The sequence below is a fragment of the Marmota flaviventris genome, chromosome 6 (genome assembly GCF_047511675.1).
Source record: "Marmota flaviventris isolate mMarFla1 chromosome 6, mMarFla1.hap1, whole genome shotgun sequence".
NCBI lineage: Eukaryota > Metazoa > Chordata > Mammalia > Rodentia > Sciuridae > Marmota > Marmota flaviventris.
Window position 1 is genome coordinate 565,208 of NC_092503.1, and position 23,521 is coordinate 588,728.

Genomic DNA, 23,521 nt, shown 5'->3' on the forward strand with positions numbered 1-23,521 from the left:
GTATTTATCAATGGTCAAGTCAACAGAAACAACCTTGTCACAGTCACAGGCTCCTTCCCTCACCGTATGATTCTCCGTTTCCTCTCTTACTCTGTCCACCTCACTACTTATGACTGTGCAGGCTGCTTCAAAGCCATTTCTTGGAAACTTGTGTTCAGTCATTTCCTGCGGCAGCTCCTGAAGCCGCTTCCTTGTGACAGTCCCCAGGAGGTGAAACCGTCCTGCACAAGAAGAGTGAGGCTGGAATTGCTGAGGCTGGCTTCACACGGCAGGCCCAGGGAGGGAGCGTGGCTTACAGCCACAGGCTGAGAATGCACAGTGGCCAAGAGCATGGGGGGCTTTGTCTGGGGACGCCAACCTCCTGCCCTGGGAGCCCAACAGGCTCGTGACGATGACATCTGCACATCTTGGAGGAGTGGAAAGGAGCACTTTTTCCACCTGCCGCACTGCTGCCTGCCAGCGCTGCTGTAGCCTGGCCACTTGCAGCTTGCCCAGTACTTTCCTGGAACCAGAAAGCAGCCACACAAGAAAGTGACCAGGGACTGGGGCAGCTTAGCGAATCCCCAGCAGAGGGGGGCTCTGAGTCTTCAGTGCACAGTGTGCTCTGTCTCCTGGATCCAGCCCCGCCCAGGGCTGATCTGCAGCCCAGCCTCTGGGCCAGGCCCTGCCAACCCCAGCCTGCCTCCTGGGATTCCCTTGAGGACCGATCCTGTTCTGTGTGCGATGAGATGGCATGAATGGCATAAGGTAGCTCCTGTCTCTGCAGTTACAAGGATAACACTGCTGCCTGTTCCTTGAGCCATCTTACCTGTAGCTTTGGTGGGCCCCTGCTCCTATAGCTGCAGTGTCCCATCCTTGCCAGGGACCCTGCTTCAACCCCCTCTCTTGGCTGGAAAGAAGCCTGGCTGGGGCGCCTGAGAGCCTCTCCCCCTGCAGCTCCTGCCAGCTCCCCAGCCCGTGGCTATGCCTGCTGGGGCCTTGAGGCCACGTCCTGGCCCTGAACCTACTACCTGCCAGCTCCCACGGGCACTGCAGACCAGACATCTCTGGACTTGGAGAGCTGAGCGGAGCTGCCCTTGAGATCATGGTGCGCTGGTCAGAGCGGGTGGGGCGGGAGATGGTGGAGTTGAAAAGGGACCCTCACCTGAGGTGGAGCTCGCCCAGACTGCAAGTTCATAGGCTGAAGCGAAGTAAATGTGGAAGCTCTTCCTTCCTTTGCTTCCCCAGGGAAGCCCGAAGGAACCCGAACACATCTGACTCGGGGGATACGAAGGGAAGGGGCAGCCAACAAGGACAGGGATGCAGGCATTCTCATCTCAAACTCCACCCCAGGACACGTGGTGGTGACGGCCACTGAGCACCACACTTGGGGCAGCAAGGCCACAGCACATGCACTCTGAGTGCAGTGACAGTGGTCAGAACTTGGAGTCCACTGCTGTGGGAAAGCTGACGCCTCGGGACTCCAGGTGGGCAGCATGGGGTGTCACAGGTTGGGTTGTCCTGCGAGGTCTGCGTTTTGGCCACTGGGGAGCTCACATGTGCTTGCCAGGAGCAGGCAGAGGCAGGGGAGTGCTAGGGCCTGGGGCAAAGGCCGGAAAGAGGGCCAGGAGGGCAGGAGCAGGGGAAGCAGCGGTGTGTGTCCTCCGTATGGCCACACTGGACGTCCCTGCACCACCTGGATGGGACCAAGTGTGAACAGTGGCATTCCCACCATCTGTCTGCCTGCGGTGTGGCGCCTCCAAGGCACCCTGAGGGACGGTCTCACACCTCCTGCTTCTCACCACCAGGCAGCACACAGCAGCCGCACACCTCGCACACACAGGCCAACGTCCTGCTGATTCATCGGGTGGGTTCACCATCACCCCAGTCCCAAATCCCCGTCTGCAGGCGTGACGGGCCAGACGAGCGCCAGCCTCAGCCCTCTTTCTACCTGCAAGCTGTGGCATTAGTGCCCCCTTGAGATCAAGTCCCAAGATGGAAAGGAGCACGTGACCCAGCAGGGCACTAGGCCTCTGAGAGGCGGCCCACGAGGCTTTGCTCCTGTGTGGCCACTTAGAGCAGCTGTCCCACGTGAAAAGCGAGAGCCAACGTGTCTCAGGAGAGGCGCACCAGGGTGCAGTCTGGCCACTCAGCTGTGTGAGTGCGCAAAGCAGGTCCCAAGGCCTCTTCAATAAACCACGAGGGCAGGTGGGCTGCAAACAGCCAGACCCAGGGGCTCTTGCCCGCCACAACACCGGGGAGGCCCTGCCCTCTGCTTTGACAGCACCTCCTGGGCCCTGCCGCCACGGCAATGGCTCCAGCTTGGCCCCCAGCCAGTCCAGTGGGATGGCCCTGCTCTCCACGGCCTGGCAACAGACGCCGGTCACTTTCTTGTCTTCATTTTGCATCTGTGAAGAGGGTTACTGTAGTCTCCTCCACAGGTGGTCAGCAGGACGTACTGGATAGAACGCTTCGGGGTGACCCCGGCCCACAGCCCCACCAGTGTGGTCATCGTCATCAGAGGCAGGCGCAGCAAGGTACCCGAGCTCAGGGGCTGAGTAGGAGGGGGAGCCAGAGTCACTGGGTGCAGCGGCACTCCACGAAGGAGAGGAGATGACGTCCAGCACTCTCGCTGCCTCCCAGGGCAACGAGTTCTAGGTTTTCTATGCCTAAGTTTCTGCCTCTTAATGTGGAGTTAATAATACTGTCTCTCAGGGGTACTCACAGATGAGAGCAATTACCAACTGCAAAGTGCTTTGAAAATAAATGAGCTTACTCTAAGGGTGGTATTTAATGTTTATAATGATAAGTCTGCTTACAGAGTCACAAACTATAATCATTGGTACAAGGCTTAGTTTTATGACTGGCTTTTTTTGAACTTAGCATAAAATATTTTTATTTTAAAGTAATTAAATGATGTGTCAGAAATACTTCCTGCATCCATCCAGAGTCTTGTCTGGAAAAACCTAAGATGTGATCATAGCTCTATTTTAGACAGAGTCCAGTTAACTCAGTGCCTAGCAAATCCAGCAGCAACAAATTATAGGAAGACCACAACTGAGGTCTCTAACACTTGGACACTGAGGGCAAGAGTGATGTATTTTTGCTAAAAATTATTGAGTGTTCTATGAACCAAAGCCCAGCCACTCCCTTCTACCCAGTGTAGAGAATGTGCCTGGCAGCCTATACAGCCATACACAAACAGGCCCTCACAGGCCCTCACAAGGCCCCAGGCCCTTCTCCGCGGCAGGGCTGGCAGATTTATTGCGAGGCCCAGGTGCCAATTCAGTGTGTGCTTCGGGAAGATGAATTGTTGAAAGGCAGTTTCCAAAGCAAGCCTGCACCCTGCAGTCCTCCTCTTCAGGAGCCTGACCTGGTTCCTCTGAGCAACGGGCCTCCCTGTGCACTCCTGAGCTGCAGATGAATTTTGCAGAGGGGGATGATCTTACGGTCGTAGTCCCGAACCTCCCTGGTCCTGTGAATGCTATGGCCACGCTGCTGCCATCTCCACGGGGTTGTTTTGCAGTGTTTTCTCCGAACACAGAGCGCCACCCTGTGTCTTCTCGAGGAAAGGCACCGTAATACAAGAATCCAAAGCTTGTCCATGACAATAGCTGCTTATCCAACTGCTGAAGAAGCAGAACGAAAAGCGGGTCCTCCCTGGCATCCTATTTATTCAGCACACAGACAATGCCACACGATCGGCTGCATTTCCACTGGCAACCCTAGATACAGCCTTCTGCAAATGCCCGGCTTGGAGGGGTGTGGGCTACCAAGAGCGCTGCCATACACACCCATGGTTCAGACCACAGTTCAGAGGGGACTTCCTGCCTGGACCAAAGTTATTCTTGGCTGGGACATGAGATGCACTGGAGCCGGCAGCCAGTCTCTCACCAGTTCACTTACAGAGCTGTGCAGAGGCCAAGGAAGGGGAGACCAGTGCAAAGGGTACTTTTGTTGCATTAAGAAAAATACAGCAACCAACAAGCCCAACTCGAATGGAATCAGCCCAAGTCAGCTCTCCTCCAGCCCAGTGGCATGACCAGGAGCTCGAGGTCAGCAACTGGCCAAAGTGTTCCCAAGCTCACCTCACTGTACCCTCACGTCAGCACTGTCAGGCACCAATGTCACTGCCACGCTTCACAGGCAAGGCACCCTTGTGGCAGTAGCTGAGTGTCTCGCCGTCAACCTGCTGACTTGACCAGCAGGGTCTTCCCCAGCACATCCAGCCTGGGAGCCTGTGGCAAATACCATTGCTTTCCTTCTGCCAGGTCTGACAGGTCTCCTCTCCTGGCGGCCTCCGTGCCTCCATTTCCCTAGCAGGCTCACTCTGGAAAGGCTGGCATTTTTTGGTGGCAGTGCAGATTCCCTCAAGGCTTGTGGGAAGGACTCACTTGATGGGACCCAGGAAAGGCTCTCCCGTCAGGGTGAACGCAGGCACCTTTGGGCGCAGGGTATGCCTCCTTCTGGCACCTGGCACCCATCTGCAAGACTGGCCTCCCAGCAGCGGCCCTTCCTGCTCCCCAGGAGGAATGCCCTGAGGTGATGTGCACTCAGGGGCCCTCCTGGGGATGCCACACCAAGGTGTTCTGAGAGTCTACATGCTAAGAACAGGCTCTGGGCAATGGCTTGTTTTTGGTAGGGGTGGGAAGGAGTCTGGTAGTTTTTTTAGAGTTATTTGAGTAAAGCAGACCCCAAGTGTGTACACTCGAGTCTACTGCTCTTCGTAGCACTGGCCAGACACTGCCCTCCATCTACCCGAGCAGTGGCACTGACAGCCGAGCTACTCGGGCTGGGCCTTCCTTGTCTCTGCACCCAGCCTGGCTCAGTGCCTGCAGCACTCTCAGCAACAGTCGTTAGGGTAAAAGGAAACTGGACATGCACCCTCCGCTTGTTGCTCCTCTCTGATGAGTACAGCAGGAGTGAGCGACAGTCCTCCCTGCCCTGGCCTGATGGGGCCTTACCCACTCCACCTGTGTGTGTTCAGTGTGACGGACGGCAAAGCCTCGACTCTTGCCTATAAACACTCTGTCTAAAATGATAAAAATGCCAAAAGTGTGTCTCTTCCTTAGAGGAAAATGACAGCCAATGCAAAAACCCGTCATCTAAAAGTAACACAGCAGGCACAGGCAAGAATTAGCTGCAGTTGCTGAAAACTTGGAGGAAGGGTAAGGTATTCATGTGGATTCAGGTACTGAACCACATCCTACTTTCTAACTTCAAAAGGAAAAGATGGCTTTCAGTTCATGACTCTGGCCTCAACCTCCTCTTCAAATGGAAACCAAGCTTCACACCATACTCATGGAGCAGAGTGACAACACATGCCTCTTGCTGTGATGTGTCCAGCATAACAGGTATCCAATAGGCACGTCGTGTGTCCCTGAGGTGACACACGAGGCCACAAAACCACATACGTGCATAGTGTGTCTAAGGTGACACATGGGGCCACACAACCACATACATGAATCACACATCCAAGGTGACACACTGAGGACACAGAACCACGTATGTGGATCACATGTCTAAAGTGACACATGAGAATACAGCACCATATACGTGGATCACATATCCCTGAGCTGACGCACCAAGGACACAGCACCATGTATGTGGACCACATGTCCCTGAACTGACACACTGAGGACACAGAACCACATACGTGGATCATGTGTCCCTCTGCTGATGCACCAAGGACACAGCACCACGTATGTGGACCACGTGTCCCTGAGCTGACACACAGAAGATACAGAACCACATACGTGGATCACATATCCCTGTGCTGATGCACCGAAGATACAGCACCATGTATGTGGATCACGTGTCCCTGAGCTGAAGCACCGAGGACATGGCACCATGTACGTGAATCACGTGTGTCTGAGCTGATGCACCGAGGACACAGAACCACGTATATGAATCACGTGTCTAAGGTGACACGTGAGAACATAGCACCATATATGTGGATCACGAATCCCTGAGCTGACACACTGAGGACACAGAACCACGTATGTATGCCATGGATCCAAGGTGACGCACAAGGACATGAAGGTCACACCAGCCACAGTGGGTACCCACAGCAGCACAGGTACTGCTGTGGACTATATTTTGCTGCTGTGTAGTAGAAGCAGCAGGAACAGCCTGCAGGCATGACCCAGCACTAAAGAAAACCTGTCACATGTGGGGCCACTGCAGAGATACCCACAGCAATAGGCTCCATCACACATCCCACCAGTTCCCAGGACCTCCCAAAAAAGAACATCTAGCAGCCCTCTTCCTTCCTCTGTAGTAGCCATGATCTCTCCTGCCAGGTTCCTATGAAAGAGGGCCAGGGATTCTCAGGCTTCCAAGAAGTTCCAGAGACATCCGTGAGCAGCTGCTGCTGAGGCCAGGTGGCAAGCTCGGCTCACGGCAGCCTCAGCTGGCCTGGCTCAGTACTACCTCCTCAGAGCCCAAGTGCAGGGCTGTATCAGATCTAGAGATTGGGAGAACCCCACACTGGCTTTCTGACCCACCAAGACAGGTCTAGAAGAGAAACAGTGGAAAGGCCTCTCCCCTCCAAATTGCAAATCCAAAAGCAATACAGCCCTACCAGCAGGATTTCAGAGCTTAGTTACAGGACCTGTTCTTTAACCTGTGCAGAAAATAGATGGATCTGGGTGACCATGGACTGTCGCCCACTCAATTACAGCACACAGCAGAGGTTTTTCTCTGTGCTGCCAACCTACCAGGAGTAGTCTGGAGACAGCAGCATAGCTCAGTGGCCGGAGGTAGGGCTTGGCTACCTCTCAGTTCTTCAGAAACAGCCAGAACTCAGGACCCTGTCTTGCCACTGCAAGGGCATCATGGGGATGGTCCCCTGGAGCAATATCCATAGCAAACACAGAACACCCTGGATATCTTGCAAAAGACAGACTCCAGAGATGGGACACAGACCTCCCCAAAGGGCAGAGGGTGCTACCTAGAAGCTGCCAGTGACCTGGGAATGTTTGGACATATTCTCCAAGAGGAAGGACAATTGCCTCATCATGTATCCACAAGCACCAAACAAGAGGCAAGACCTTCCCAGATGCCTGGACCACTTTGCAGGGAAGCCTGGGAGCAACGGCTGATTCTTCTCTCCTCCAACCCTTCAGTTCCTGTACTAAGCAGACCTCAGCTAGGAACATGGAAGGGGCTGTGCTTCATGCCAGATCCTGACCAGACCTGCTGCCCAGCACCCAGCCTCACCACCCACCCCACCATCCAGGAGCCCCTTCCTCAGTGCTTGCCCATGAGCTGAGGACTGCATCAACGGGCCCACACCTGTCAGCCCTCACCTGACCTCTCCAACCAACCAGCTGTAGGCTGTTAAGAGCAGGTGCAGGCCACGCAGAGTGCAGCCACATGCTTCTGGGTAATGGCTTGGTGAAAAGCAGATGCCCTTTCCTCCAATGCATGCATGAGGACATGCTCCAGACATTTGGTTTCAGGGAGGTCAGCCCGAGTGTCATATGAACAGCTCAGGCACAGAAGGCCAGAGGATCTGAAGAAACACAATTTGATCCCTGATCAAGCTGCCATGAAATCCACTTCACCACCGGATGCCCCTTTTAAAGGATGTTAAAATCTATTTCAACTGTGTTTTCTGTTACCAAAAGCACTCTGACTTCATAAGACAACTTCATTTGTGGATTTCTAGGCTGAGTGCATTAACATTTGTTTCTTCTTATTGAAAGTCCAAATTTTCAACAAAGCTGTATGTGTAAGACCAATAGTTTCATTCCACTTGTTCTTCTCTTGGCTGGTATAGGTCACTAGGTTCTCAGTGTACTGCAAAATCGACTTTAAGAACCTGTTTAAAAAAGAGGAAAATTAGTCTATCCATTATAAAATATAATGATGACTTAAATTATTGAAATTACTTCTCAAGTTAAATACCACTTAATTTTTATAGATTCAAGAAAAAAACACAAAAAATAAAAACAACACAAAATGAATGAAAGACAAAAATGCTGAGAGGCAAATGCCACTTGGATGGGCATCTGAAAGTTTACAAGATGAAAATTTCTTTTCACACTCTCTAAAATCCAGACAAGACATTCCTAAGTAGTGGAATGTGATTCCAGAAAGGCTCTGGGCCACCTGGATCAGACTGACCCAGCGCAGGAGCACGACATGTGTGATGACAAAGGACATGCCTGGGCCCTTGGTGGGGTGCAGAGCCCCTTCCTCATAAGAGATGCCTTCCACTGGAGACAGCCACTGATGCTCAAGTGTTCTCCTTAAAGATATCCATCAAGGTGGGCACAGTGGAGCACACCTACAACTCCAGCTGCTTGGGAGGCTAAGCAAAGAAGATCAGAAGTTCAAGACTAGCCTCAGCAACTTAGTGAGACCCTGTTGTAAAAAATAAAAGGGGCTGGAGATGTAGCTCAGAGGTGGAGCACTTGCTTAGTACGCATGAATCCCAAGTACCACACCAAAAAAGAAAAAAAAAAATCCATTAAGAAGAATGGCTGGGTATGGTGGCATATCTTGCAATCCCAGTTATTTGAGGCTGAGGTAGGAGGATCACAAGTTCAAGGCAGCCTCAGCAAATTAGCAAGATCCTGTCTCAAAATACAAATGAAAATGATTGCAGATGTAGCTCAGTGTAGAGCACCCTGGGGTTCAATCCCTAGTAGTGGAAAAAAATGTTCATCAAAATGACAGTGAGTCATCTCTGATCAACGGGAATAAATAAATGCCATTTTTACTTTTTCAAAGTTCTCCTAAAGTTTCCCAAATAGTATAACTTTTCTATAACTTTTTAACTTGAAGATTTTAAACCTAGAGGAAAGTTAAAGAAAAGACGCAGTGAAGACCACAGATGTTCTGTCCAGGGCAGTGTTCCCAGCTGGCAGTGGTTTTGGTCCCAGGGACATCTGACAGGATCTAATCCACTTGTGATGGTCACAGCTGGGGAGTGGTGCTGCGATGTGGTGGGTGGCCAGGGATGCCCTGAACCTCACGGAGAGCACAGGACACGCCAGAGCAGGTTCCAGCCCAGACCCACAGTGCTGAGGCTGAGTACCCCAACTGAGTCGCCAGCTGTGCCCATACTATGCACAGCCACGCACACTGGGCTGCTTCACGTCAGCATCCTGGGTTTGGTCTAACATGCACAGATATGTTGCCCATGCAGAGCACTGTCTCATGGCCACAAAAGTACCCAGGACTTGATGGTGGAGGGAGGCTCATCAAGCAGAGGTGTGGCTTGTGCAGGATGTCCAGGGGCCTCCTCTGCTTTGGAATCTCAGGATGTGAAATGGGTGACACAAGGGTAGCCTACTTTCAGATCCCTGGATCTGGGTGGTCCTGAAAAATGTACTTCCCAAATCTGAAACTGTCAGCCATACACAATGATGCTAGTTATCTAAGAGCTGTCTGGGTGTTGCAGGGCTGCCTTGAGGTCCACCCAGCCTGTGAGCCCTCTGCCTGAGACAGCTGTGGGTCCAGACAGAGCCTCGAGTTGCACCTCTCAATGCCACACCATTTTTACAGCCTTCACCCAGCACCTGGACACCAAGTTATTTCTGCACAGACTGAAGAATTCTAAAAGGATTCACACACAAATCACATGCAATTTTGTGGAATGTGCCTACACTGGGTGTCAGCCTGAAATGGTCACAAACTTATCAGCAACAAAATCTTCACAGAAGGACAGCTAAGGGCCCATTAGAATCCATGGAGGCTAAGGGGAAAAAAAATCACCACAGAATGTAATCAACAAGGGTGATAATGACTTAAAATTCCCCAAACATGATTCCTTCCTCTAAGTAGGACATACTTACTTCAGATACTGCTGGTGCTCTTGAGTGCCTTTTCTTTGGATGACGTGAATGCTGACCAATTCCAATGCAATGAGCAATAAAATCAAATAAAGCACGGGAGACAGAAGCCTGATGCTGAGAACAGATATAAGTAGACTGAGGTTGGACAAACACACGTTTTCCACTTTCATAAGAATGTCCCACCTATTCCACACCTTTTCAAGTGTCCTGAAGTCCAAACATCTCATCTCAGAAGATCCTTTTCCAGACACTGTGAGCCCAATCCCTGCACCAGGCCCTGCCTGTAGTAGTCAGGTGAGCCCAACCCCTGCACCAGGCCCTGCCTGTAGTGGTCAGGCTGGGTGGACCCTTCATGCACCCCTCTTCGCCTCCATGCCCACGCACCAGGCCTTCTCTGCCCAACAACTGCACTGAGACCGCAGTGGCCCTGCCCCTCCTCAGACGCTGTGCTGGGGAACTCCAGCTCAGCCCAGTCAGGGCCCAGAGCCTCTGCTCAGCTCCCATGCTCTTGGTCCTCTGCAGCACCTTCCTCACAATTCCATGCCCAGAAGGGCTCTCACGAAAAGGAAGATCAGTGGCTTACATGTGAATGTCACCTGCAATGTCACCAGACTCAAAGAAATACCAAGCAAAGCCAGACCTTATTTGTCCCCTGATACTGGTAGAGGCTTTTAAAAATACTGTTTTAGAAGGGATGCGATGTTAACAGCACTACCTTGTAAACTGTAAGAGTATAACCCGAGCACTTCCTCTGGAAGCAATGCGCTAGCAATTCCCAGGACGAGCTTAGGGACACCCACAGCACTCAAGCCACAATTTGGAAACTTGCCCCAAAACTTGCCCCATGTAGTATCATCTGACAGACATGCTATTAAGGAAGAAACCACAAAGCTGACAAATACAGTTAATATGCTATCCGATTTTACACCCAAATACTCCTTTGGGCAAGTAGGTCCCATCTGTACAAAGATTCTTCTGAAACAGAAAGCAGTGTAGTTCTCTACAAGAAGGGATCCCAAATGCATCCGCAGATACCTCCCTGCCCAGCTGCCTCCTGCAGGGCAGCAGTGGCCGCACCTGTTCAGCATACGCACGTAGTTCTGCCGCTGTCTTGAGCGCAGCCTCCTCTCTACCCACTGCCTGTGCCTCAGCTGCAGGGAGGTGGTGACCTGGCTAGACACACGCTGGCACTGGGCGCTGATGCTGCGGAGCACAACCAGCACTTCGAGAACGCCTCTGGGGCAGAAGAGGGTGGGGATGTGGATGTTGCAGAGCTCAGCAAGCAGCTGGGGCCACCTGCAAGCAACAGCAGGAATTCAGGGGACACACCCCATCACAAGACCCCCACTGCCAGCTCCATCCAGCCTGGGCCAGCTAGCCTGCACCCTCTGAGGGACAAGGACCAGCAGGAAGGCTGTGGCCTGGTATGTTGGTAGAGCTGGGCCTGTGGCATATGTGAGATGAGTACCATTTAATGTGTGAGCAGAAGATGTGTCTGTGACGTCAACAGACACACTGTGACTTGCTAAAGATCACCAAGCCTCACCTAATAATTCTAGGGGCACCAACCCAATGGTGAAATTCCAATACATGACCTAGCCACTAAGACCCAATATAGCACAGCCCCCCCACTTGCAGCCCTAATTTGCCCAGGGTGCTTCCAAGTCCCCAGGAGGTCCAGGCACTCACTTCTCGGTGGGAAGCCCAACCAGGTCACGGAAAGCAAGGTGATCCTCAGGCATGTGGTGAAAGAGCTCATGCAGAATCTTCGTAATTAAAGAGTTGCAGGCATTTGCTTCAGAATTACCCTCCAATCTAAAAAATAGAAAATATCCAGACACATTACAAAAATTAAAATGCCCACATTAGTGCCTGTGAAAAGCACTTATCTCAGTGCTCAACGAGTGATGAACTTACAAAACCTGAAACTCAGCTTCCCTAAATATAAAATGAAAATAGCCACGGTCATAGAAAACACAGCTCCACATGGCATGCGCGTAGCCACACGCCCCACAGAGGAGGGTGCCCCCAGAGGAGGGCACCTCACAGAGGAGGGTGCCCACAGAGGAGGGTGCCCCACAGAGGAGGGTGCCCACAGAGGAGGGTGCCCACAGAGGAGGGTGTCCCACAGAGGAGGGCGTCCACAGAGGAGGGCGCCCACAGAGGAGGGTGTCCACAGAGGAGGGTGTCCACAGAGGAGGGTGTCCACAGAGGAGGGTGCCCACAGAGGAGGGTGTCCACAGAGGAGGGCACCTCACAGAGGAGGGCGTCCCACAGAGGAGGGTGTCCCACAGAGGAGGGTGTCCACAGAGGAGGGCGTCCCACAGAGGAGGGCGGTCCACAGAGGAGGGCGTCCACAGAGGAGGGCATCCCACAGAGGAGGGCGTCCACAGAGGAGGGCGTCCCACAGAGGAGGGTGCCCCCAGAGGAGGGTGCCCACAGAGGAGGGCGCCTTGCGGTCCTGACAGCACACTTCCTCCACTCCTCCTCCTGAGTTCCAGGCTCCTCTTTCTAAGTGTCCACTGAACAGTGTTGGGTGGGCATCACGTCTTCACCACACACCCGCCTCCAGATCTGTGCTGCTGGAGAGACTGCAGGCAGGAAGGCCTCCAGCGCTCGCATGCCTGTGGCACCACGGAGGGCAGCCACACCCCATGGTCCCAGTTCCCACAGTTTGGTGGTGCCCACTGCAGCTGGCAGCCACAGGGACTGTGCACCCAGGACGGCACGCACCTGGCTGCTTCCTGACTGAGGTCTTCCGGGAAAGGCAGCAGAGGCCAAGACCCGATGCTCTTCCCACAGCTCAGCACCTGGGAGGAAACGTACTTTTCTTACGACCATATCCTAGAAAGTATGCTTTCAACTGTCACAGATGTTGAATCACCTTCTAGAAAATATGATTTGTAAAATTGTTACAGATTCTACATTTGAAACTGAGATGGTCGGGCTCTCAGAAATCTGGTAGATCCAGCTGAGGGACAGACACCTACACCAGAGGGTAGTGGGTAGCGAACATCTGGATGGCTGTGGACATGTCCACAGATCCCTCTGACACCCTCAGTTCAGATGTGGGACCTATGTCCGTTCTGCTGAGCTGGCACCAGCTTGGTAACTGGTCTGTGTCCAAGACAACAAAGCGGAGAGAGGGGCCCACGTGGCCCTGGCTCTGGGTGAAGCAGCCATCACCTGGGGACTGATTCTCAGGGCCCCTAGAGACCTCTGGTCAGCTTCCAGGCTTCCTGGGAGAGACACTGTCCAGCAAAGCCAAGGGGAGCACAGCCCAGTGACACCCAGCTGAAGGCACACGATGAATCCCTCAGCAAAGTTCTCTAATTTCTCTCCACAAAACTCAGCAAACTGACAGGAAGCTGCTGATACGCAGAATGTGGTGACACCGGGCCACAGCAACACCAGAGCACAGGGCGCAGGACCGTGGGCCAGACTGGAAAGCGAGTGATCAAGAGAGCGCACGAGCAGGCCACCGTGAGGCCGCCACTGTGAGGACAGGAAGAGGCCACTGAGGGCCAGGGAAAAGGACAGCAAAAGCAACCGAGACCTGAGAGGCTGTGGCCAGTGCCAGGCCGTAGGGCTAAGCCTGCCCTAGGGAGCCTTCCCTCCACCCGCTCTCTGAAGGTGGGCCCTGCAGCAGGCTCCGGCACCCCTGGCTCCGCAGTGCCATCTTGGAGAGCATAGTGCATGACAGGTACAGGGCTGCAGCAGGATGGCCTCAGAGGAACCGGGCAGAACGCCCGTCAGGCACCACTCAGGCTGAGCCCCACCTCAAGGGCACGGGATGCTGGGGACGCTCACGTCCTCTGGGGGAGGAAGCTGTTCTCACTGCCCTGGCCTCCTCAAGGCCCGCTCCTCCAGGCTGCTCTGTGAAGGGTCCCTGCCCGGTCATGTGCTGATCTCACAGCTGCCCTGAGGGGGGCCACAGGACTGACACCCAGTCCCCTGTACCACCCTCATGTCCTGCCATCTGAGAACAGAGCACCTAGCCAATTCCCCAACTCGGACTTCCTGGCAGAAATGCTTAAAATTCTGTCTGAATTTACAAGTCAACGAAAGCTCAGAGCAGAGGAAAAACAGCTTTCCTCCCCACTGACAAAAGTGGTGCCCTGGGCAGATGACACACCGCCACCGGCTGCTGGGCTCTGTGCCCAACACTTCCCAACTCCCAACATGTGATTCTAGAACATCCCGAGACACACACTACCATCGTTCTCGACCATCAGTCACAGGAAGAGGGAGCCGCGTGGCTGAGCCTTCCCAACAAGCAAAAGGCTGTGACCACAAAGTGGCATCATGGCCACAGGCTGCCAGGCCCTGAAGGCTGGGCGGAAGGAGCAGCCTTACACAGACGCTCACTCCCAGGCACCCTGGATCTGGCGTACCTGCTTTTTAAGCTGAAAAGCTGGGTGGCAACGAGAACTGTAGCCTTCTGCAAGTCTAAACAGCCCTTTTATTGCTGCTTCCTCCTGAAAAAAATAGACATTAGTTACAGTTTCTGGTTAGGTTTTCAGTTTTCTTATATTTAATTATAAGTAAGTTAGAATTTAAATTCCTCTTTATCTTCTTTCAAATAGCTTCATTTAGAATCATTTCATTAGGTATGAATAAAAACAAGTAAAACTATTCATTAAAATAGGTTAGACCTGGGCCGGGTGCAGTGGCACACACCTGTAATCCCAGCAGCTCAGGAGGCTGAGGCAGGAGGATCACAAGTTCAAAGGCAGCCTCAGCAAAAGCGAGCTGCTAAGCAACTCAGTGAGACCCTGTCTCTAAATAAAATCAAAACAGGGCTGGGGATGTGGCTCAGTAGTCAAGTGCTCCTGAGTTCAATCCTCAAGACACCACCCCACCCCACTCTCAAAAAAGAAAAAAAAATAGATTGGACCTGATAGTCAACTCATACTTAACAAAAGGATTTTCTTTTCTTTTTTCTTTCCTTTTTTGGTACCAGGAATTGAACCCAGGGGCCCTTTACCACTGAGCCACATCCCCAACCCTTTTCAAATTTTTTAATTTTGAGATAGGTTCTCACTAAGTTGCCCAGGCTGGCCTTGAATTTGCAATCCTCCTGCCTCAGCCTCCTGAGCCACTGGGACAACAGGCATGCACCATTGTGCCTGGCATGAAATGATTCTAAATGGAGCCGAAGAACCGTGATAACACACAAAGGCCACATCCTCTGTCCACAATGCAACAAAACTATAACAACACCAGGAATTGAACCCAGCCCTTTTAAAATTTTTTTATTTTGAGACAGGGTCTCACAAGTTGCCTGAGCACCTGCCTTCTGTTCTAAGACACACAGGCCCAGGAGAGTCTTTGGAGGAGAGGGAAAGAACGTGTGCAGGAGGATGTGACTGCTGCGTTGAGAAGAGAAGGAAGGCATCACGGGATGTGGGAGACCAACCTTGCACGTGACTGGGTCACACTCCCCGGCTGGGTGCTGAGGCGCTCAGTCACAGAAATGTGGCAGAGCCTTCCCCACCCTTCTTGGGTCTGAGGGTCGGTGTCTCGTGCATGGGTGTGTCTTGCTACAGCCCCATGGGTGGAGCTACGCTCACCTGTTCCTTTGTAACATAACCCCTTGCCCTGTTTAGGATAGAATCTTCCATGGAAGTGCCTTGTGTGTGTCCCCTTCTCTTACTGTGCCCTTGGGTGTGGCCTACCCAGGTGTCAGTCAACCTGCTGACAGTGGACATCATGAAGATACTCAGCCCCCTGAAACCTGACCCCTGGCCTCATTTGAATAGCTTCTCCTCAATAAAAGGGGTCAGCACGTGCTCTCGCTCTCTCTCTTCCTGCGGACCCTTAAGGTCAGAGGAGCCGTCACAGCGACCCCAAAGAAAAAGGTCTTTGTGTCTCTTGTGGGGTTACTTTGCACAGCCCAGTCAGCCCAGTTTTCCTGGAGTGACCCCTGAGCCTTTTAGTCTCAAACGGGAGGAAGTGGAAACCTGTTGGAACCAGCGACATTCCAGGGAGAGTGAAGATGGGTGGCCAGGTGGTGGCTTGGAGTAAGAGATTTGGGACGTATTTTTAAGACAGAAGACTGAATATGGAATGTGAAAACACAGGAAAGAGGACTTGGGAGTTGTAGGCCTGAGTGGTCACCTGCAAAGAGAGAAGCTGCACAGATGGAATCTCGGGACATGAGGGGCTCACCACGGGTGTGAACACTAGAACTTCCGGGTCACTGAGGGGTTTTCCACACCGTGAAACGTAGGTATCGGTTTTTCTGGACTAACCTATCAGAAGATAATATCTTCTGTTGTTTTCTGGGTTTGTGTTTATTTGACTGCACAAGTTCACATGGAGAGACTACAAAATAGGCAAGAAATTTCTGAGAAAAGAGTAATGTGAGATTAATTTGGCAGATATTAGGTTGCATCATGAAGTTTTAACAAAGGCAAGAGCTTTTAGCCAGAGATGGAGCTTGATGCACAAAGAACAAAGACGTTGATGCTCTACATGGTGTCAGATGACTTGCTGGCGATTTGTAAAGGAAAAAAAAAAAAATGTAAAGCTAGATTGTCTACCTCACACCCAAGATGAACTAAATTCCACTTGGATCAAAAGATGTAAAGGTGGGAGTGGGCAGTAAAAGCAGTAGGGAAGACATGACTGCATTTATAATTCCGGAAAGCAAAGAAGTATGCAAGATTGGGATATAACTGGGTGTGGTGGTGGACACCTGTAACCCCAAGGACTCAGGAGGCAGAGGCAGGAGGATCCCAGTTCCAGGCCAGCCTGCACAACTTAGTGAGACCCTGTCTCAAAATAAAATACAAAAGGACTGGGAATGTAGTTCAGTAGTAAAGTGCCCCTGGGTTCAATCCCCAGATCCCTAGTAGCACACACAAATAAAGAAAGAAGAAAAATAACCCAAATGCAAACACCAAAGAGAAAAGAGTCAAATGCGAAAGACAAATAATAAGCAGTATGCCCTGAAAATGGAAAAGACGCCAACAGAAACAGTAAAACAGAAAGCATGGAGCAAAAGACTCCAACAGGCAGTTAAAACAATTCCAGACACCAAAGATCAAAATACCAAGTAGAGAAATGGGAAGAGGCAGAACGGAGGGTAGTCAGGCTGTGTGTCCTGCCTTCAGCTCAGAGCCCAGACAGCTGCAGAAGAGCTGCCCATGTGGCTGACGGAGGCCCACCCTGACCCAACACCTGACTCACAGAGATGCAGAGTGACCCCGAGATTCTGGCTACTGGAGCAGAGAACAAGAAGGGGCTCATTCGGGGGAACCTGCACCTGCTCCTCAGCACAAGGCAGGGCAGGGGAGGGAACCAAGCGAGGAAAGCTGGCTGGAAAAGTGGCTGGAGAAGCTGCTGGAGAGACAGTGGGCTGTGTGGGAAGCACTCGCGCTTCTCAACTTGTAAACGGAGAACTGTGGCAGGAGGCTGCCGTGTGAAGGTCATGCTTAAGCTTGCAGCTTTGAGAAAGAGGAATCCCTGAATCTTCACATCTTCCTGGATAGAGCAGAAGATACTGTCGGGGGGAGTGCCTTTGCAGCAGCTGTACAGATCATACACACACGGTGAGATGGCTGAGATCTGAAAGCCACCTAGATCCACCGTCTCCCAGCAGCAGCAGTGGAGTGGTGGGGTGCACTGCACTGCTGGGGTGTGTGGCATTCCTTCCTGCGTGCCAAGGTCTTCTTGGGATGCACACACACCATCACCCATGCCAAGGAGGCCTCCCCACTCAGACAGTGACACCAGGGTCCCATCTCCTCTGCACCAGCAGGAGCTCTCTGTAACCTGGAGGCCATGTGGAGTCCCAGGGCCACCCTGGCTGTGCCAAGAAAGGAAGGGGTTAACAGCTCTGGGCATGTGGCAGCTCCCCAGCCAGCACACAAAGCCACCTCCATGCCAAAGACCAATCTGAGTGCTGAGCCACCAGAAAACACACCAGCACCCAGGCCCTTTACCAGGCATGAGCAGGAGTCAGCAGGGTGAGGACTACATGGATAGCTCCATGCAAGCTTTTGAAGCAGCCTGATGATCTTGACATGGAATAAATATGCATAGCACAACCAGCACCATACTGGTTCTTTCAGAATAAAAAAAAAGACCCAACGATATGCTGTCTGCAAGACAGACATCTCACCAGCAAAGACATTCAAGACTAAGGATGGAAAACAAATGCAATCTGACACCCAGCATGAGTAGCTCTTTTCTTATCTGACAAAGCAGCCATCAAGACAAAGTTAGAAGAGACAAAGAAGTCACATTTACCATTATGTACTGATAAAGGGGACCATCCAACAAGAAGATATAACAATTGTAAGGCACACACTATAAGGGACAGATAGGCCAATAACAGTGTGACTTTAAAACTGGGCATGGTGGTGCACACCTGTAATCTGTTATTCAGGAAAGATGAGTCCAAAGGATTGCAAGTTCAAGGCTGCCTGAGACCCAGCCTCAAAATAAAAAAATAAAAAGGGCTGAATAGACTTTCTTTTCAGCTGTTCTTAGAACTTTCTCCAAAACAGATCATATATTGGGCCATAAAGTAAGAATTAGCAAATATTTTAAAAATTGAAATAATTTCTTGCATCTTATCATAATTAAGTGAAATTAGATATCTACAGCAGGAAAAACTACAGAAAATATACACGAACATGGAGATCAAACAATACATTTTTGAATGATGAATGGGTCACTTAAGTAATCAGGGAAAAATTTTTAATTCTTAGAATCAAACAAAACAGAAACACAACATCCCTGAATCTGTGGGATACAGCAAAGGCAATAAATACAAAGGTAATAAACACACAGCTATAAATTTCTAAGAGGAAAATTTAGCTATAAAAATAGCTATAAATTTCCCTCTTCAAGAGCTACAAGTGCCTACATTAAAAAAATCAGAAAGGTCTCAAATAACCTAGTGATACACCTTAAGTTCTTAGAAAAACAAAGCAACTCTAAAACTATAAGTAAAGAAATAATAAAAATGACAACTGACATTAGTAAAAGAGAGAATAAAAGAATACAAAGGAATAATGAAACAGAGTTGGTTGTTTGAAAAGATAAGCAAGATTGATAAACTCATAGTTAAACTAACCAAAAAAGACAGAAGACCCAAATCAATAAAATGAGAGACAAAATTGGGATAAAAAAAATTGCATCTTCATCAAACAGACACCACTGAAACTGAGAGGCTCATTAAGGACTACTTTGAAAGCTTATATTCCAATAAATAGGAAAATCTAGAAGAAATGGATAAATGTCTAGACACATATAACCTACCAAAATTGAACCAAGAGAGCATAGAATATTTAAGGAGATTTAAGGAGAACAATAAGAAGCAAGGAGATTAAAGCGATTAAAAAAAAAATCTCCCAATAAAAAAGCCCAGAATTAGTCTGATTCATGGCTGCATTTTGCCAGACCTTAAAGGGAGAACCAACACCAATGCTCCTCAAATTATGTCATGAAATAGGTAGGCAAGAAACACTTCCAAACTCATTCTACAAAGCTAGAATCATCCTGTACCAACACTAGAAGAGGATATATCCAGGAAAGAACATTACAGACAGATATCTTTGATGAAGTCAGAAACAATGATCCTTAAAACAAAATCATTGCAAAATGAATTCAACAACATACTAAAAAGATCACACACCACAGTCAGGAAGGTTTCATTCCAAGGACGCAAGAATGTTTCAATGTTAGCAAATTAGCAAGTTTACTAATCACGTAAACAGAATCAAGAACAAGAATTACATGATCTTCTCAATAGATGCAGAAGAAGCCTTCAACAAAGCTCAACACCCACTCATGTTAAAAACCCTGAAGAAATAGGAATACAATAGACTTACTTCAACATAATAAAGGCTATATTTGAAAAACCCAAAGGTAATATCAAGCTGAACGGGGGAAAAACCAAAAGCATTTCCTCTAACATCAGGAACAAGACAAGAAGGTCCATTCTCACCACTCCTCATCAGACTTTGGCCAGAGCAATTAGGCAAGAGGAAGAAACAAAGAGAATACAAACAGGAAAGAAATAAGTCAAATTATCCTTACTGGTACATAAGGAAGACCCTAAAGACTGAACCAAAAGATTCTTAGAATTGATAAACAAATTCAGCAAAGCAGCAGAATACAAAACCAAATTTAAAAATCAATAGCTTTTCTATACACAAATAATGAATCTGCTAAGAAAAAAATCAGGAACACCATTCTATTCATAATAGCTTCAAAAAATCAAATACCTAGGAGTAAATCTGATGGAGGTTAAAAAAAAAAAAAACACCACTAAACAAATTGTAGAATACTGAAAAAGGAATTGAAGAAGACACTAGAAGATTGAAAGACCTCCCATGTTCATACATTGGCAGAATTAATATTGTTAAAATGGAAGAGCTAAAATCAGCACACTATAGTGATGGGTGCACACCAAGGTTTAGAGCAGCACGATTCATAACAGCCAAGTTAAGGAACCAGCCTGCATGCCCATCCACAGATGAAGGGATAAAGAAAATGTGGTGTGTACACAGTGAGGTCATACACATCATGTAAGTGAGATGAGCAGACTCAGCACGTCAAGGGTCAAAGCCAGAGAAATGAGGGATAAAAAAAAGGGAAAATGGAAAGGAGAACCTTGGAGTAGAGAAAGGGACAGAGGTGGGAGGAGGTAGCATGGGAAAGGGGAGGAGCTGCAGAATGAGACCCAGGAAAGAGCACTGAGCAGAGAAGGGGAATGAAGGGAGGGGATGGGGACTGAAGGGCAGTAGGACAGATGGACATCACTCTCCTGTGTTCATATACGATACACGACCAGTGAAACTCCACATCGTGTTCAACCACAAGAATGGGGTCCTACTAGAGTAAGTCATACTCTGTGTATGTACAAACACGTCAAAACACACTCTACTGTCACCTTTATGTAAAAAGAATAAAAGAGATTAAAAAAAGGCGTTGACCAAAATAAGCTATGTACCTGTATATATATATCAAAATGAATTCTACTTTTATGTAAAACTACAATGCACCAACTAAAACAACAGTGATAAATACAAGGAAGATGTCTTAGATTTTTTTTTTTTTTTTTTTTTGGTGGTGCTGGAGATTGAACCCAGGGCCTTGTGCATGCAAGGCAAGCACTCTACCAACTGAACCACATCCCCAGTTCCCTTAGTCAGTTTTTCATCACTGTGACCAAAAGACCCAACAAGAACAACAAAGAAAAGTTTGTTTGCCTCAAAGTTTCAGAGGTCTCAGTTCACAGATGGCCAACTTCACCGCTCTGGCCCTGAGGTGGGGCGGAACCCCGGGAGGAAGTGTGTGTGGAGGAAGGCAGCTCAGGAAGGACAATCAAGAAGCAGAAAGAGGGGCTGGGGATGTGGCTCAAGCGGTAGCGCGCTCGCCTGGCATGCGTGCGGCCCGTGTTCGATCCTCAGCACCACATACAAATGAAGATGTTGTGTCCGCCGAAAACCAATAAATAAATATTAAAATTCTCTCTCTCTCCCTCCCTCACTCTCTCTTAAAAAAAAAAAAAAAAAAGAAGCAGAAAGAGCTCTGCTCACCAGGGACAAATGCACACCCTAAGGCACACTCCCAGTGACCTACCTCCTCAAGCCACATCCTACCTTCCTACACTTACCACCCAGTTAATCCATTCAGAATTAATGCACTGATCAGCTTAATCCTCTTATAACCCAGTTGTTTCACCCGTAAACTTTCTTGGACTGTCTCACACATAAGTTTGGGGGTAAACCTCATATCTAAACAATAACAGAAGACTAGTAGAGTGGAGGAAGAAGAAGATAGAGGAAGGGAGGAGGAGAGGGAAAGGGGAAGTACTGGAGCCTGAAATGGAGCAAATTAAGTTAAACGCATTTGTTTTATGTCAAAATGAATCCCTCTATTACTCAGAACTATAATACATTAGCAAAAACATTTTAAAATACTGTAAAGTGGCAAATTATTGAAAGCAATCCACAAATTCAATGCAAATACCATCAAAACTTCAATATCATATTTCACAAATCTAGAAAAAACAATCTAAAAATTCATACAGAAGCATAAAAGACCCAGAACAGCCAACGTAATCCTGAGCAAAAAGAGTAATACTGGAGACATCACTATACCTGATCCCATACACTACAGAGCCATAATAACAAAAGTAGCATGGTGTTGGCCTAAAAACAGACACCAAGACTAATGGAATAAATCAGGAGAGAGACAAATCCACCGATATAGTCACCAGATTCTTGACAAAGTTGCCAATACAGGTGTTGGAGAAAAGACAGCAGCTTTAACAAATGGTGCAGGGAAAAGTGGATACCCACATGTAGAAGAATGAAACAAGATCCCTATCTCTTACCCTGCACAAAACTCGATTTGAAATGGATCAAGGAACTAAGTGTAAGACCAGAAAATTTTTAACTCTTGGAAGGAAATGGGGGAAGCCCTTCGACAGACTCAGGCAATGACTTTCTGAATGGCTCATGAAATAATTGACAAATGGGAATGCATCAAATCAAAAAGCTTTTGCACAGCAAAGGAAACAACAGGCTTACGACAGCGTACAGAAGGGGAGAAAGCCCTTTGTCAGCTATCTTCTGAGGAAGGAAAATATTTGGAAAACATATGAAGAACTCAAAAAATTCAGTACCAAAAGAAACAAATAACACATTCAATAAATGGGCCAATGAATAGAAACTTCTCAAAAGAAGTACAAATGGGCAAAAATTGTATATAAAAAAAAAAATCTTCATCTTTAGCCATCGGGGAAATGCAAATCAGAACTACAATGAGGCTGGACTGTAGCTCAGTGGCAGAGCGCTTGCCTAGCATGTGGCAGGCACTGGGTTCAATCCTCAGCACCATATAAAAATTAACAAATAAAATAAAGATGGTTTGTCCCTACACAACTACAAAAAAAATTAAAAAAAAAAAAAACAAAAAACCTACATCGAGATTCTACCTCACCCCAGTCAGAATGGCAGCCAACAAAAATACAAAAAACAATAAATGCTGGTGAGGACACAGGGAAGAGGAACTCTAACACACTGTTGCTGGAAAACTAAATTAGCCCAGCCACTATGGAAATCAGTAGAGACGTTCCTCAAAAAGTAAAAATAGGACTAACATGTACTGTGGAGATACCTGCACACTTGTATTTATTGAGGCACAATCCACAATAGCCAAGTTATGGAATCCGCCTAGATGTCTGCAGACAGATGAATGGATAAAGACAATGGTATATATAACAATCAAGTTTTATTCAGCCATAAAGAAGAACAGAATTAGGATATCATTTGCAGGAAATAGATGGAACTGGAGAATGTGAAGTGAGATAAACCAGACTCAGAAAGACAATTCCCATGTTTTCTCCCATACATGGAAGCTAGAGGGGAAAAGGACATCATGAATTTGAAGGGAGACCATTAGAGCAGAGAAGGGGTCAGGGAAGGGAGGGCAGGCAAGGGAGGTTCTGGGGAGTGACCCTGATCAAAAGATGTGCATGTGCAAATGTGCCATAAGGAAACCCACCTTCTGCATGACCAACACACACCAGTGAAAGGGGAAGGAAAGGAAAGGAATGTTGAAAGAATCCTGGATCAAGAGTCACTGCCTGGATCTGTTGACACTTGGAGAGCCATACCATTCCATCCAGATGTGCAGATAGCAGTCAACAGGATGAGCATCAGGACCGGACCCACACTCCAGGACCTGGTGTTACAGAACGTACTATGCAA

The 23,521-nt window shown here is 49.0% G+C and overlaps 1 protein-coding gene and 1 long non-coding RNA gene across 8 annotated transcripts in view; one reads left to right on the forward strand and one right to left on the reverse strand.

Moving 5' to 3' along the window:
- The first annotated feature begins 243 nt into the window (after positions 1-243).
- On the forward strand, positions 244-2,614 carry LOC114095947 (uncharacterized). The gene is made up of 4 exons (XR_003583332.3): positions 244-747; positions 937-1,087; positions 1,228-1,466; positions 2,421-2,614. It is a non-coding gene; the product is annotated as an uncharacterized lncRNA (long non-coding RNA).
- Positions 2,615-2,763: 149 nt separating this feature from the next.
- The window catches only part of Ermard (ER membrane associated RNA degradation), a 40,223-nt gene continuing 19,465 nt past the window's right edge, over positions 2,764-23,521 (reverse strand). For 5 of the 7 annotated variants that reach the window (XM_027939384.2, XM_027939381.2, XM_027939383.2 and 2 more), the window contains 6 exons: positions 14,180-14,263; positions 12,519-12,595; positions 11,475-11,600; positions 10,863-11,081; positions 9,786-9,899; positions 2,764-7,804 (listed from right to left, as the gene is read on the reverse strand). In XM_027939384.2, the coding sequence (XP_027795185.2) occupies positions 7,648-7,804; positions 9,786-9,899; positions 10,863-11,081; positions 11,475-11,600; positions 12,519-12,595; positions 14,180-14,263 (777 nt within the window). In that variant the 3' untranslated portion in view covers positions 2,764-7,647. The remainder of the gene's footprint in view (positions 7,805-9,785; positions 9,900-10,862; positions 11,082-11,474; positions 11,601-12,518; positions 12,596-14,179; positions 14,264-23,521) is intronic. The other 2 variants (XM_027939382.3, XM_071612842.1) reach the window with 2 other exon arrangements.